The 16645-nt window shown below is 40.6% G+C and overlaps 1 protein-coding gene across 1 annotated transcript; it reads left to right on the top strand.

The window, feature by feature from the left end:
* Positions 1 to 5097: 5097 nt before the first annotated feature.
* Positions 5098 to 16400, top strand: trim16 (tripartite motif containing 16). Its single transcript, XM_047376281.1, has 6 exons — positions 5098 to 6277; positions 9401 to 9496; positions 9756 to 9989; positions 14433 to 14604; positions 14826 to 14921; positions 15607 to 16400. The coding sequence occupies exons 1-6, from the start codon at positions 5573 to 5575 to the stop codon at positions 16209 to 16211; spliced, it is 1908 nt and encodes a 635-aa protein (XP_047232237.1). The 5' UTR covers positions 5098 to 5572; the 3' UTR covers positions 16212 to 16400.
* Positions 16401 to 16645: the final 245 nt, after the last annotated feature.

Below are 16645 nucleotides of genomic sequence, written 5' to 3'. Positions count from 1 at the left end.
TCCACTATCTGGAAAACAATCTACAAGTGGAGGACATTTAAAGACAACTGCCAAAATGCCTAGGTCTGGCCTTTTAAGGAAGTTAACCATTAGAGCAGACCGTTACAACATTAAAAGAAGTCTCAAGAAATCCTAAAATGTCATAGGGCCTACAGCATGCTCACAGCTGAAAGCGAGAAAAGGAGTAAACTCTCCTCAGACCAATACAGACTGGTAGATGGCTAAAAGAACAACTCACTGAAGTTATTTCAGCTAAATGGGGTAATACTAACTATGAGGAATTTGGGTGTCCTTAAATTTCCCTCAGCTAATTTCCCTGAACTAATATGTTGATATATTTAGTTTTATTTGTTAAACAATGCTATTTTTGTTGTTTAAGTGCAGTTATATCTATTTCTTTTCCAGAGATAGAAAAATGTGACGAGTGTGAACATTTCTTAAAAAAGGACCATCTTTCTTAAGAAATGTTCTTAAGAAAGATGTCTTAGGTTGTCTATTTTATCATATAACAGTGGCTACTTTCAGTGGGTGTGTCACAGTTTCCAGCTGTTGTATTCCTGTACTCCAAGAGCCAGTATGAACTTGTTTCTCCATGCGAGGTTCTACGTGCCTATCGAAGGAGCATCCAGCAAAGTAGTAATTCCAGATCTAAGCTTTCAAGCAACAGTCAAGAAAAGAAGACAAGAGAACATATTTGAGACAGTTTGTCAATTTTTGACAAAATGCTTTGCTTATCATGCAACAACAGCAGTTGTCTTACGCTGGCGTAACTGGTTATGTTAGATCACTCACATGTAGACAAGGTGACGATAAGGAATCGTAGATATAACAGATTTGGTACTACAGTGTGTGGTGTACAGTCACATGGCAAACACCACACACAAACATATTTCACTCATGAACATTCAGATGTCAGACAGGAAATCTCGCAAATCCTCTCGAGATCAAACGTGAGTGCAGAGTAATTCCCTTCTGTGTTTCCGTCACCTCATGTTCTGATTGGCTGTACGTCATATTCAAGAGGCTGCATCCTCGTTTATCCTCAGGGAACACCCCACATGGTAGGATATCGGGCCAAGACAATCCAACATGCTGAATCTCCCCAATTTGAGGTTGTAGCGGTCCCTATGTCCTTCCCATCAGACTAGATAACTCATAACACACCACACACAGCAGAAATATCTATAAGATTATGTTAGGAGCCATCCCGATGATCGGGGCAAGGGGAAAATCGAGTCAAAAATCAGCATAAAAATCCTGTCATGTGAACCAGGCATTATCATATAAACTTTCAGAAACAATGCCATAGCTGCCTAGTTTTATATATACTTGTTATTGGAGCAATCTACATGTCTTGAAGACAAAAAAAACTTGGATGACTTTAAATTTTCTGCTTCTAAATTCAGACAAGACAGAAGTTGTCATCTTTGGACCAGAATTTTTTTTTTGCTTAGTCAATCAATTAATGTGGACGGCATTAAATTGACCTCTGGTCATAAAGTAAAAAACCTTGGTGTTATTTTTGACCAGGACATGTTAAATGTTAAATCTCATCTTAAACGAGTTTCTAGGATTTTCTTCTTTCACCTCCAGAGTATTGCCAAAATTAGAAATATCCTGTCCAGGAGTGACGCTGAAAAACTAGTCCATGCATTTGTTACTTCAAGGCTGGACTATTGTAATTCATTATTATCAGGATGTCCACACAATGCAGTTAAAAGACTTCAGCTGATTCAAAATGCTGCAGCTTCCCTTCATTGGCTCCCTGTTAAATCCAGCATATAATTTAAAATTCTCATTCTCACATATAAAGCCCTTAATGATCTAGCTCCATCATACATCAGAGATCTGATTGTTCCATATCTTCCTAACAGGGCACTCCGTTCTCAGACTGCAGGTTTACTGGTGGTTCCTAGAGTCTCTAGAAGTACAATGGGAGGCAGATCCTTTAGTTATCAGGCTCCTCTCCTGTGGAACCAGCAGCCAGTTTTAGTCCGTGAGGCAGACACCCTGTCTACTTTTAAGGCTAGGCTTAAAACTTTCCTTTTTGGTAAAGCTTATAGTTAGAGTGGCTTAGGTTATCCTGAGCCATCTCTGTAGTTATGCTGCTATAGGCTTAGGCTGCTGGAGGACATAATGACCACTTTCACCCTCTTCGCTACATTCTCACTCTACTCTCCAATTTTGCATCATTTGCTGTTATTTCAGCTTTTAACTTTATGTTCTCTGTTTTTTTCCTCTTTCTAGAAGCTGCATCTGACCTGGCTTTGTGTTTAGCTGTGGCACCTTCCTGGAGGGGGACATCGGCCAAGCTGCTGCTGCCAACAACTTAATGCTCACCTTCTACAGATGATACACTGGCCCAGTCTTTCAGTGTTTAACCCCGTCTCTCCTAGACATAGCTACTGGCTAAGCTTCTACTGTGACTAACTGTATGTGCTCTCTTTCATACTCTAGACTTGAAAACTGGCCCAGGGTTCATCTGCTTAGTGGTCTTTCTCTCCTAGATGAAGCCGCTGAGGGAGCTTTAACCATTAATGTTTCACTTATCTTTCCTAGAGAAAGCACTACTAGATCAGTGCTTCTGTGTTCTTTTTGTGTCTCTGCTCTGTTCTCTCAAACCCCAAGTCGGTCGTGGCAGATGGCCGCTCACACTGAGCCTGGTTCTGCTGGAGGTTTCTTCCTGTTAAAAGGGAGTTTTTCCTCTCCACTGTCGCTACACGTGTGATCAGTATGAGGGATTGCTGCAAAGTCAATGCAAGCGACTGTCCACTGTCGCTACATGCTCATCCAGGAGGAGTGAATGCTGCAAGTCGCTGACATGATGCAATCTGCTGGGTTTCCTTAGATAGAAAAACTTTTAACCAATTTCAATAATAAACTCAATCCGACTGCACTGTTTGATAGTTAGAATTAATTGGAACGTATGTACGTGACTTGAAATCTGTATGATTCGATTCAACTGACTTTATAAGAGACGACATGTGGTGCTATATAAATAAAACTGAATGAATGGAATAGAATATTGTATTTTTGCATGAGAAAGCACATTTGTCTTGTTCTTTTTTAACGGAACTCGCGAGGGAACATAGGAGAATTTTTTTTCTTTTGCGTCCCCACGCAATACTTTTTGCGTAATGGAACAAACACTACACCCATTTTTGAGATTTATTGAGTTTTATTTTGAAATCGGCATTAAATATAAGGATATTCAGTCTCACTTAAACACAGTTATTATCCACAAGCTGTCAGACTACTGAACTTTGGACAATAATACTGCACTAAACCACATTTGTGACTCTTTATTAGCTTATTACTGCTGCACGATGTGTACTTTTTTTATTGTACGCTTTTAGTGCTTTTATTTTTATAGTGAGTTGAACGATTCTTCCTATCCCAAGCATTTCATTGTATTATTGACTGTGTGTTAACCTGCATATGACAAACAGGGTTAGGTTACCAATGCCATATCTGTGCTACTTGTTTTCTGATTGTCATGTGTGCTGCTGTTGCAAAATGCACAGCTTTCTCAAGGTGATTTACAACTTTTGCGAGGGAACGCAAAAATATTGCGTGTGTACGCAAGAGTATTGCAAGCGAACACAAAAGTATTGCGTGGGGACGCAAAATTCCCCCATGTCTCCTTGCGGGCTCTGTACTTTTTCCTGTTAAGCTTAGAACCTAAGATGAAAATTTTAAATGACACAGAGAAAGTGTTACAGTGTCAAAGAAATGCCTCTGTTTGGAATATGTAGCCCAGCACCATCTTTGCCATGTTTTTTTATTTTTTATTTTGTGGCACTAGTGGCCTTTATTTCAAAGTGAGCAGTCTTGACACGGGGTGGAGGGAGAGGAAAGACATGCAGAAAAGGTCTCACTGGGTTGGGACTTGAACCCAGGATATGTGCATTAAGGTGTAAGGCTACATAGGTTGCGTGCTCTACTGCTATGCCAAGTTGCGCCCCTTTAGCCATGTTTTGAAGAAAGTCACATTTTTCTTTTGACATTTAATTACATTAAATGATTGTATTGCAGTCTGCACAGTCGGGCAATATTTAACACATTTGCATCAAGAAGGTTCTGGGTTCAAATCCCAGTCTGGGTTGTTTGAATGGAGTTTGAATGGAGTTTGCATGTTCTTGCGATTCATGTCTGGATTTCTCTGGGTACTCAGGCTTCTTCCCATGACTGTTAGGTTAATTGATCTCCCTAAACTGCCTTGTATAATTTTTAACTAAGCTGTCTTTATGGGGTGCAGGGTGGATAAGCAAGGGAGCAAAAAGGTCCTGGGTTTGAATCCTGACCTGGGCTCTTACTGCATGGAGTTTGCATGTTTAATGCGTGGGTTCTCTCTGGGACAGCAGCTTTCTGTCACAGTCCAAAAATATGACTGTAATTGTAAATTGCCCTTAGACATGATTGCGTGTGTGTGTGTGTGTGCATGGTTGTTTGTCCCATGTATCTCTGTGTTTTCCCGTGATAGACTAGCGACCTGTCCTGGGTGTACTCCGCCTCTCACCCACTGACCGCTGGAGATGGGCACCTGCCAAGATCAGCAGATTTAAATAATGAACAGATGGGTGGATGATTGTATTGCCACCTACTGGCACAACATTGGTATTACATTATATTACATGAGGTGTTTTTTTTTATTGATTACCTTATTCTTTAGAGAATTAACAAATTATAAAATAAAAATGTTTGACATCAATATTTGTGTATCCAGGGCCTAAATTACACTTCAGACAGTGAAAACGATAACATGACAAAAATTATAGCAGTTTTAGTAAGAATCTCTTACAGTCAATGGTGTCCAGAGGAGCCCAAGAGGGACACATCTAAAACCTGCACCAACACTTGCATAAATGAACACAAAGTAGTTAATAAACAAAATGTGATACATTGTGTCATCTACCATCTCACCTTGATTAGTAAATGAACATGAACTTGTTCATTTTGAGACTGAGTTTAGATCAGAAGTTGACCTGGGAAATCATGGACCTACCGCTGCTGGACACTTGGTGGCAGTATATAGCAACTCCAATGCCTAACATACTTAGTATTTGTATCCGCTTCTGATTTTTAAGCAGCATGCATTTCAACCTGTTGAAAAAAACAAACTAATTCCTCAGCCGGCAGAGTGACGCACTGGTCCTAGTTTTCAAATTCTTGAACGTTTTAGCTTCTTAATCAAGTCAATTTGACCTTAGTAGTCTTTTGTTTGATAAAAGTCGGGGTTTTAGTGTTATTTTATGTGTCAGAATAATATTTTTGTTTTTCCTTCAGAGTTTAAAGCAGCTTTGTTCTTGAGCTGGTGCTGGTGCTGGTTTGTTAGCTCCACCCTGTGATTAGGGGAGGGCTCTGATTGTATGTGCCTGTGTAAGTTTGCATGTGAGCGCTTAGTGGGAGGTTTCTTTTAGACTGAAACTATGACCCCAGAATGCAGGTGTGGTTTTCCGGCTCTTTAGTTTGAAACTAATGAACCTGCGGGCTGATAAAAGCGACTCAGCCTGTTATTGTCAGAGTGTTTCAGAGGGTTGGATGTGAACCAGGAAGAGAGAGAACAGCAGACATGGCAGATCCAGCAGCAGTGGAGGCAGCTCCTGCTCCCAAACAGCAGAACCTGTGCAGGGTCTGTTCAAGTGAACTGAGTGGAGGTCAGCCTACAGCTTGTGGTCACTCTGTTTGCGTCTCCTGTCGAGAGGACAAAACTAAAGGATGTCCAAAGTGTCTTCAGAGTCCACGTGACACACCTGCTCCTGAGAATTGCCACAAGCAAAATGGAACAGCTGCTGCTCCTCATGGCAGAACCAAGGAACAAAGTCAGGACCCAAATACTGTGGAGGAAATAAAGGCACAAGAAGATCTGAAGGAGTTTGACGACCCCAAAACCCCAGCAGAGAACAAGACAAAGCCAGAACCACAGACAGATCAGGGGCCAAAACCAGAAGACGTGAAGGAGGACCCTTTGGGTCCCGATGATGTGGTGTGTGACTCCTGCATCGAAACTCCCTGCAGGGCCCTGAAGTCCTGCCTCACCTGCATGGTGTCCTACTGTGAGGCCCATCTCCGGCCTCACCTGGAGAACCCAAAGTTTCAGAACCACCGGCTGATGGAACCGCTCAAGGACATCGAAAGGCGTACCTGTGAGAGCCACAAGTGGCCCCTGGAGCTTTTCTGCTGCGCAGACATCTACTGCATCTGTCAGGACTGTTTAAAAGAGGAGCACCGAGGCCACAAGACGGTTCCTGTAGGGGAGGCTCGGAGACAGAAAGAGGCAAGCAACCACCTTTAAATCTCCAGCATCCCGTTCCCTCATGTAAAAGGCCTATATGTTGATCAATTAAAAGAAAGGGGGTGTAAGGGCTGCCAGGTTAAAATGGACTCATCCCAATTATTTAAAGGAAACATGGAAGTTTTAAATCCCAAGTTAATGAAAATTATGCCATTTGAAATGTGGAATCCAAAACATTGTTGTTTTTGGCAGCCATTTTAGTTTTAGTTTTCTTTTGGATGAAAATGTTTTAGTTTTAGTCACATTTAATCATTTTCATATCATATCTTAGTCCAGTTTTAGTTTCCAAAATAAAATAAAAAAACATTGTAGTCAGTTTTAGTAAGAAAAAAAAAAATAAAAAAGTTTATTCTTTATCTCCATTTACAAAGTATACCACCTGTAATGGTCTACAGGTGAATACGAAACTTTTAGTCATCAAATTGCCATATTTAGCTTGTCATTGTCTCATTGTCATGTAAAAAAAGTCAACCAAAATCATTTCGTCATCGTTGACGTAAACAATACTGATTCAGAATTTTTGTAAAGATCCCTGAAATGTTTTGTTGGATTTTATGTTTTAGATACCTTTTTAGTTATTGGAAAAATAGGTTAAACACATTTAAAAAGGAAATAAAATGAGAACTTTAAATGCAGGCTCCAAAATATTCCTTCACATCGGTTTCCAAACTCCCTCATTCGTCAGGGAACGCTTGATCTGATCACAATAGTAATCCCATCTCAGTGACTAGGGATGGTACCTATCACATTTGAACTAACACCCTGTACCTGGGAATCGATACCGGTACTCAACGGTACCAGTTTTTGGTACTTTTGTGTGTGGTTATGTGGTAATAAATGTTAATTCATTTAATAATAATAAAATATCAAGAATTTTCAGTTTAACATTTCTAATTAAGGTATCAAAAACATCCAGTTGTTTGTATTGTAACATCGCAGTTGTTTCATGAAAACCCTTAACTGACTACGCAGTGTTTTTTCTTAATGCACAAATTAAAACCCTGCCATGTTGCTGGCTGCAGATGACGAGCCGCAAACGGATGCAGGCATGCTAACGGCACTGAATGCAGGAGTTGTAGCCGTAGATTTGAGGCTGACAAAAATTGTTCTTCAGACTTGAGAAAAATGTTGTGCTTAACCAGGTGCTTCCTCATATTAACAGTATTCCTACCGCTGGCCTTACACTTGGTGTCACAAATATTGCAGCGAGCGTAATCTGCATCACATTTTGAAAAGTTGAGCCATACTTTTGAGCGCTTTCTAAGTATCAGCCATTCTTTGTTGACTGTACCAGTGGCCATTGATGTCATTACGCTCTTGCATGCAATGCTGTGTTCATGTCAGGCATGGAAAAGATCACCCACTCTTTCATTACCTCAGTGTCACAATGATGCATTTAGGTACCGAAACATGGTATTGTTTGATTTTGCGTGTATCGGTACTCTGTAGTACCGACAGAATTCGGTCGGCACCTATAAAAGTACCGAATTCGGTACCCATTCCTATCAGTGACCGCTTTGAAGGCCATAAGCTATCTGTGTCTGATCCTCAGCCTAAATCAGACTCCTGCAGAGACACCTCATTTTGTCACAGAGTTGTTGCAAAACCTCAAACTACTTGGTAGTTGTAAAGAACCACTGACATAACAGCTACATTTCCCCTTTTAAAACAGGAAGTGAGCCAATAATGTTATATTCATCCAGCAGATAAATAATGAACACAGAATAAAATAAATTCCCCCGCGAAGGGACATGGGGGATGTATTTTATTTTATTTTGCGTTCCCATGCAATACTTTGTGGGATAGTTTCCAAACCAGATAACTGCAAAAATGGAACAAACACTACACCTGTTATTGAGATTTGAGTTTTATTTTGAAATCGGCCTTAAATAAAAGGCTCTTCAGACTTAAAGACAGTTATTATCCACAAGCTTTCAAACAACTGCATTCTGGACAATACTGCACGAAACCACATCTGTGACACTTTTTTTGCACGCCATTAGTGCTTTTGTTTTTATAGTGATGTGAACGGTTCTTCTTTTCCTAAGCACTTAATCGCGTGGAATGCGTGTTAACCTGCATATGACAAATAAACCATACCAATGCCATATCAGTGCTGTTTGTTCTGTGAGCAGTCATATGTGCTGCTGTTCCATAATGCACAGCTTTCTCAAGGTGATTAACAACTTTTGCGAGCGAATGCAAAAGTATTGTGTGGGGACGCAAAAGAAAAACAAAGTCCCCCATGTCTCTTCGCGGGCTCCGTAAAAAAGAAAAAAAAAAGCTGGATAAAAAAAACGCAAGATTTTAGGTCCCACCACTCCCGCCAAGCTCCAGGAGGGTGTCCTAGTTGTCATTTTCTGGGCCAGGTGTCATGTTTTCTCTGATTATTTCACCTTAAAGTCTATGAATAGTTCTTAGCCTGATGCCTCCCCAGAGACAGGTTTTCCTTAAAAGCGGAGCTAAATAACTAGATGAAATGTAAAGCTGGTCCTGCATACAAGTGGCTGAAACAATATTATTTTACTGGCAGGACAGTCCTATAGAATACAGAGTTAAACTAATATATTAGTTTCTTATTTTAACCTAATGTTAAAGCACTAAATGTAAGGTTACCTTTCTGCTAGTATGATCTTCCATGTTCCTCAAATCAGCACGAAATCTCAGTTTACATGTTGCAACAATACACTGACTGCAATATTCCTGCTGTGTCATCGCTGTGTTTGACCTTATTCCAAAACAAATCCCATAGGCAATGAGTTGCTGCATTTATTTAATAGGTTTTTAATCCACATGGGCATGCCGACTCAAGAAAAGAAAACTGAGTTTAGTATTCCCCTCAGGGTCTGAAGCTTACTGGAGATAAATCTCAGAGTGGTGTTATCTGCCCCAGAGTTGTCTGGACCTGCCTGAGGATTTTTGATCTATCTTGTTAGGCTAGCCCAGGCTTTGAAAGAAATATGTATAAAAGAGACAAATGGATGTTACATGATGTTAAATCCCTATAGAACAAAACTAAAGTGAAAGGTTACATCTGCTTATGTTGTGGTGTGGTTTGTATAGGAATGCTTGCTCAAATGTTTGTTTTCCTTTTTATGATCACAGAAGGAGCTGAGGGAGAAACAGACAGAGATGGTGAAGATGGTGACGGCAGGAGACAACGCCATTAATAAACTCCAAGACAACAGAGCGTCTATTGAGGTAAACATAACATGTGACTAATCTGTAAAATGATTCACAGGGTGTATGACACAAACATGTCACAATAGTTTGTTGAATACACGTAGGGACCAGCTATTTCTGGTGTAAATGTTTCAAAGCCACTCTGGAAAAACAAGTTTCCTTGTGAGGTCAGAGTAAAACTACGGTAGCTGTGTGGTAACGAATATTTAACCTCTGAGGGTGTGCAGGTATGTAACATTGCCGTGTCTCTTCACTGGACTCTCTGCGTGTTTTACAGCAATCAGTGACAAAGGTACAAACGGTGATCGAGAGCCAGTTCCAGGAGCTTCAGGCAATGGTGGAGAGGGCCAAGAAGGAGGTGACTGAGATTCTGGAGGGCGAGGAGAGCAAGGCACTGAAGCAGGCCGATGGCATCCAGGTTCACCTGGAGCAGAGGTGCACAGAGCTGAAGAAGACTCAGGCCCAGATGGAGAAGCTGTCAAAAAATAAAAATGACATTGACTTCCTGCAGGTTAGATTGTAGCCCAAAAACATGACACATTATCACACTCTACTGCAAACAATAATTTAAGTTCATCTTCTTTAATCAGCAACAATACCTTTCTGAGCAAACAATGTCATGTATTATTGCCATGTGAGCAGAATATACAATAGAATGATGTGGTAGGATTTAGTTGACTTTGTTATTTTCTAATTAGCTGCATGTTTTGATATAAGCAGACAGCTTTTTCATATGACCTCCTGATCTTTTTGCTTCGTAAATTAGCACTGACTAACAACAAATGTCAAAACAAAATTTACAAGATGTACTACAAATCCAATTTATGTAAAGAAAATAATGAGTTCAAAGCAATCGTATAAAAAGATTCAATGTTAATTGTTTATGCTCCATTTCGAACCTATTATAAAATAGTGTCATCAAGTTCTGTTTAATCATATCTAAGGAAAATTAGTAAACTGCATCCAGTCCCTGTCATGATGCGTGTTGAGGCAAATGCAGAGCGTAGTGTATTGAATGAGAAGAATTTAATAAAGAGCAAACGTAGTTTGACCAGGTTAGGGAACTCAGAAAAACGACAGAAGCAGGGATTAAGGTAGGAACCAGGGTAACAAACAGGAGGAACCAGTGGAACAATGAAACCCAGAAAGGTTAAATACTGAGGGAAGTGGAGAATGAACCAATGAACTGAGAGAGGAACTATTTAGGAGGATATGAAACAGCTGGTGACCAGAAATGCTGGAGAACTGAGGGAGAGACTAATTAACCTGATTAAGCAGGGAGTGCAGGAAGAAAACAGGGACATGTCTATGGAACAGAAGAAGTAAATAATGAACTAAACTAGGGGATATAACCAAGGGGAAACAAGATTTATAAGGAAATATAAACTAAACACAACATAAGAATAAAGGAAGTAACAAAACTAAAAAAAAGGAATCTAAATAAACCTGAATGAACAGAAAAGCACCTGGCTGAGCAGAAAGTATCAAACACAAAAACCTAAAAGACAGATCCTGACAGTACCGACTGCAACAATCACTCATCCTGAATGAGCGACAGTGGACAGTTAATTGGATCCTGTACAGTTAACAAAATAACAGCTATTCATAAGCAAACCCACTGGAAAAGAACTGAGAAGTTATTTGCTTCATGAAGCACGGCCTCACCCACTAAAAACATGGAAGCAGAAGGACATACAGATTTTCCCAACATAAACTTTTCATACGCAGCAGCAAAGGACATTATATTTTAAATTAAATTCAGTTCAGTTTATTTATATAGCGCCAATTCACAACACGTTGTCTCAAGGCACTTCACAAAAGTCAGGTACATATATTCCAATTAATCCTAACCATTGAACAGTGCAGTCAGATTCAGTTATTTATTCAAATTGGATAAAAAGTTTTTCTATCAAAGGAAACCCAGCAGATTGCATCGAGTCAGAGATTTGTAGCATTCACTCCTCCTGGATGAGCATGTAGAGACAGTGGACAGTGACTGGCGTTGACTTTGCAGCAATCCCTCATACTGAGCATGCATGTAGCGACAGTGGAGAGGAAAAACTCCCTTTTAACAGGAAGAAACCTCCAGCAGAACCAGGCTCAGTGTGAGCGGCCATCTGTCACGACCGACTGGGGGTTTGAGAGAACAGAGCAGAGACAGAAAAAGAACAAAGAAGCACTGATCCAGGAGTACTTTCTATGGGAAGGAAAAGTAAATGTTAGTGGTTGTAGCTCCTTTAGTCGTTCAGCTAGAAAGAAAGAACAGATAAACTCTGAGCCAGTTTTCAAGGATAGTCCGAAAGAGAGCACATACAGGTCCTTCTCAAAATATTAGCATATTGTGATAAAGTTCATTATTTTCCATAATGTCATGATGAAAATTTAACATTCATATATTTTAGATTCATTGCACACTAACTGAAATATTTCAGGTCTTTTATTGTCTTAATACGGATGATTTTGGCATACAGCTCATGAAAACCCAAAATTCCTATCTCACAAAATTAGCATATCATTAAAAGGGTCTCTAAACGAGCTATGAACCTAATCATCTGAATCAACGAGTTAACTCTAAAGACCTGCATAAGATTCCTGAGGCCTTTAAAACTCCCAGCCTGGTTCATCACTCAAAACCTCAATCATGGGTAAGACTGCCGACCTGACTGCTGTCCAGAAGGCCACTATTGACACCCTCAAGCAAGAGGGTAAGACACAGAAAGACATTTCTGAACGAATAGGCTGTTCCCAGAATGCTGTATCAAGGCACCTCAGTGGGAAGTCTGTGGGAAGGAAAAAGTGTGTCAGAAAACGCTGCACAACGAGAAGAGGTGACCGGACCCTGAGGAAGATTGTGGAGAAGGGCCAATTCCAGACCTTGGGGGACCTGCGGAAGCAGTGGACTGAGTCTGCAGTAGAAACATCCAAAGCCACCGTGCACAGGCGTGTGCAGAAAATGGGCTACAGGTGCCGCATTCCCCAAGTCAAGCCACTTTTGAACCAGAAACAGCGGCAGAAGCGCCTGACCTGGGCTACAGAGAAGCAGCACTGGACTGTTGCTCAGTGGTCCAAAGTACTTTTTTCGGATAAAACCAAATTCTGCATGTCATTCGGAAATCAAGGTGCCAGAGTCTGGAGGAAGACTGGGGAGAAGGAAATGCCAAAATGCCAGAAGTCCAGTGTCAAGTACCCACAGTCAGTGATGGTCTGGGGTGCCGTGTCAGCTGCTGGTGTTGGTCCACTGTGTTTTATAAAGGGCAGGGTCAATGCAGCTAGCTATCAGGAGATTTTGGAGCACTTCATGCTTCCATCTGCTGAAAAGCTTTATGGAGATGAAGATTTCATTTTTCAGCACGACCTGGCACCTGCTCACAGTGCCAAAACCACTGGTAAATGGTTTACTGACGATGGTATCACTATGCTCAATTGGCCTGCCAACTCTCCTGACCTGAACCCCATAGAGAATCTGTGGGATATTGTGAAGAGAACGTTGAGAGACTCAAGACCCAACACTCTGGATGAGCTAAAGGCCGCTATCGAAGCATCCTGGGCCTCCATAAGACCTCAGCAGTGCCACAGGCTGATTGCCTCCATGCCACGCCGCATTGAAGCAGTCATTTCTGGAAAAGGATTCCTGACCAAGTATTGAGTGCCTAACTGTACATGATTATTTGAAGGTTGACGTTTTTTGTATTAAAAACACTTTTCTTTTATTGGTCGGATGAAATATGCTAATTTTGTGAGATTGGAATTTTGGGTTTTCATGAGCTGTATACCAAAATCATCCGTATTAAGACAATAAAAGACCTGAAATATTTCAGTTAGTGTGCAATGAATCTAAAATATATTAATGTTAAATTTTCATCATGACATTATGGAAAATAATGAACTTTATCACAATATGCTAATATTTTGAGAAGGACCTGGAGTTAGCAATGTGGCACAGCTAGCTGCTACAGGAAGTTAGAAATACAGCAGTTTAAATGATAAAATAAAACCACTCTTCCGATGGTGAAAAAGCTGTGAAAGCCTTAACAGTGCAATACTATTGTTGGCATAAGCATAGGTTTAATGTATTGAACTTTAGTCCCCAAAATACTGTACATGCAGCCCACTATTGAGTCAAAGAAAGTCTTTATGTATGTTTGGAGACTGTGACTGGAGTTTGAGCGGGATGAACAGAAATAATATTGATGAAATACACAACTTACATAAATTTGACCATGTTCTCCGAAACATTCAGAGGACAGCCCAACTCACTCCTGCAAGCTATCTGCTCTCTATAAGGTGTGCTTGCATTCTCTGCACAGAGTCCAGATTTTTCAAACTGCAAGTTGGACTCTCTCGGAGCTGCTTCTTGCCATGTCATGTTTGTGGTGTGAATGGACAACATCTCAGGGCACAGTGCTAAAGAGGATGGTGTCTGGTTTAGGAACCTCAGGGTCTTATCTTTGCTTTTAACAAATGGTTTTGTTTTGTTGGTGTCTTCCAACCATTGCCTTTCACATGCACTGGAACACCTTGCAGTAGAGGGTTAAATTACCAGGATGAGTCACCTGTTGTGGGTGTCCACACCCCAATGGAGATTAAAGAAGAGTTCAGAGTAGCTCATGTAATGACTCAGACTGAGAACTCACTAGGTGAACCTGTAACTGACACATGGATGGATGGATGGATGGATGGATGGATGGATGGATGGATGGATGGATGGATGGAAGGAATAGTGTTTTATGTCTACAGGAATAACTTTACAATTTTTGGAAAACATTTACCAAAATCTACCATAATAGCCTTTGAATTCATGCTAGTTCTTTGATTAGATTTAATTATCTAATCTTCGTGGTCCAAACCAGTGGGTGTTAGTAAACGTTTTGTCTTTATTTTTGCAGACTTAAAGTCATTATCATCTGAGGCCACCTTGTCTTCATTCCTGAGCTGCTTTGTGTTTGTTTCTCAGGAATATGCTGTGTGGAAGAAAGAGGCCACTGATAACTCTCTATCTGGCATCTACATTAGCCTGGAGGACCGTTTGGACTCCTTCAGCCGTGTGATCCAGGAGTCCACAAAAAATCTTTGTGACATGCTGTTGTGTACATACATTCAGAAGGTCAAGGAGAAGTGCAATAATGGTGAGTAAACTTGAACTTGAAGCTAACCAGAGCAATTACAGTCTAATCTTTAGCATGTTACAAATGTTGAGATGATTCTTTGACTGGGTTTGTTCACATGTGCACAGATTTTCTAGACAAGGTATGCCTTGGTGCATGTGTAATTACTACATGTGTGTCTGCTGAGTCACCTGTGTTACAAAAATTTGGTTAAACTTGTTTAATTTCTTTTTCTGTTTCAGACGAAATAGGAATAAGGCTAACAGTTCAAAAAAATACTGCAGCGAAACATGACCTATCCAAACCCGACCCAAAGACACGTTCTGAACTTCTCCAATGTAAGTGCTATGTAGCCTGAGTACATACCAACAATTTCATGCATCACATTGGAAATGCGAAATTCACTTGCTCCTAAATCCAGCTCCCTCCCATTGTCCAAGAGCATGCATTTTAGAATGACTGGCTACTCCAAATTGCCCTTCAGTGTGAGTGTGTGCATGCATGGTTGTCTTTGCTGTGTGTCCTTGAGATGATCTATCCAGAACGTCTTGCCCTTTGACTGCTTGGAATAGGCACCAGACCCAGCGCCTGTTCAAGTATTATGGAAAATGAAGGATGGATATCTGAAAATCATAACATTTTTTAGGCCATCTTAAACTAGCAAAAACCCTGGTCTTAATCTTTCTCTAATTAAATTAAACCACAAACTAGACTTACACTTATATTTATATACAGCATATATGAGATTGTTGATTCTAAATTCAGAATAGACTATGCATAGCTAATAATACCCTTTAATCTGTCATTCAAGTTTTTGTTACCATCTGTTTATGGTCGGGCAGTTGAGCCCTTAATGTTGTCATATTTATAATTTATAAGTTGTGACCAAAAAAGCTAAACTGCACATATTTAACGCACACAAATTGCTTTGTGAATTTGCCCTTGAGTCTAAACTCTGTTCTGTTTGCATATTTTTCTAAATTATTTTGCAACACAACTGACATGTTGAATAATTCTTTCTAGATGCTGCTCAAGTAAGTTTTGATGCTAACACAGCTCACAAATTCCTCCGCCTGACCGAGGACAACAGGAAGGTGACTAATAGCACCCCCTGGCAGCATCCTTATCCTGACGTTCCCGAACGCTTTGAGAACTGCCGCCAGGTCCTGGCTGCTGAAAGCTTCTATGTAGGTCGCCACTACTTTGAGGCTGACATCAGCGGCGAGGGTACGCATGTCGGCCTCACATACAACAGCATCGACCGCAAAGGCGATGAGAGTGGCAGCTGTATAAAAGGAAACAACTTCTCCTGGTGTCTCCAATGGAACGGGCGAACCTTCTCAGCATGGCACAGCAATGTGGAGACGCCGCTGAATGTGGAGAGGTTTACTCGAATCGGCGTTTACATTGACTATTCGCAAGGCCATCTTTCATTCTATGGGGTGAACGAGACCATAACACTCCTTCACCAGTACAAGGCCCAGTTTCTAGAGCCTCTGTATCCAGCTTTCTTTCTGCCAAAAAAGGACAATATTGTAGTTCTGGTGGCTCCTGGGGATCCGTTACCGCTGAAAAGCCCCTCCCCTTCCAACTCCCCAGCAGATGGATCTATTCTTCCACAAACCTAAACAAAAAGGGCAAGAAAACCAAGCTGTTACATCATAAGTGGAAACTTTTGACATGTTCAACCTCGTTATGGGTTTAGTTGGATAATCAGTATTTTCCATGTGTTAATGAATTATATTTGTGGCTTTGGGACAACTGTTACTGGAAATTTTCCTTTACTGTTTTGTATGTAAATAAAAATGTATTTATCAGTTTGGAATGAAGGAAGTCTTTTTTTCAAAAGATCTACCGCTGTCTCAGTTTGACGTGTTTATTTCAATAAATGTACCTTGCGTTACATCTGCCGTCATCAAATTTAAAAACTGAACATGTTTCACTTAAAATGACAACAAAAAACTGGTACAAACAATCGGTCATGCCTTTTTGATACCATACATCACAGCAGGTCTCACTACCATCTTGTACACCTTCCCTTTCACTCTAACAGTTATCCTTC

This window comes from Girardinichthys multiradiatus, chromosome 10 (genome assembly GCF_021462225.1).
Source record: "Girardinichthys multiradiatus isolate DD_20200921_A chromosome 10, DD_fGirMul_XY1, whole genome shotgun sequence".
NCBI lineage: Eukaryota > Metazoa > Chordata > Actinopteri > Cyprinodontiformes > Goodeidae > Girardinichthys > Girardinichthys multiradiatus.
This window is presented reverse-complemented; position numbering and strand designations above follow the sequence as displayed.

Coding starts and splice junctions, on each gene's coding strand:
- trim16 (XM_047376281.1), top strand. CDS start 5,573: ATGGCAGATCCAGCAGCAGTGGAGGCAGCTCCTGCTCCCAAACAGCAG. Junction 9,990..14,432: donor ATGACATTGACTTCCTGCAG/GTTAGATTGTAG, acceptor TTTGTTTCTCAG/GAATATGCTGTGTGGAAGAA. Junction 14,922..15,606: donor ACGTTCTGAACTTCTCCAAT/GTAAGTGCTATG, acceptor AATTCTTTCTAG/ATGCTGCTCAAGTAAGTTTT.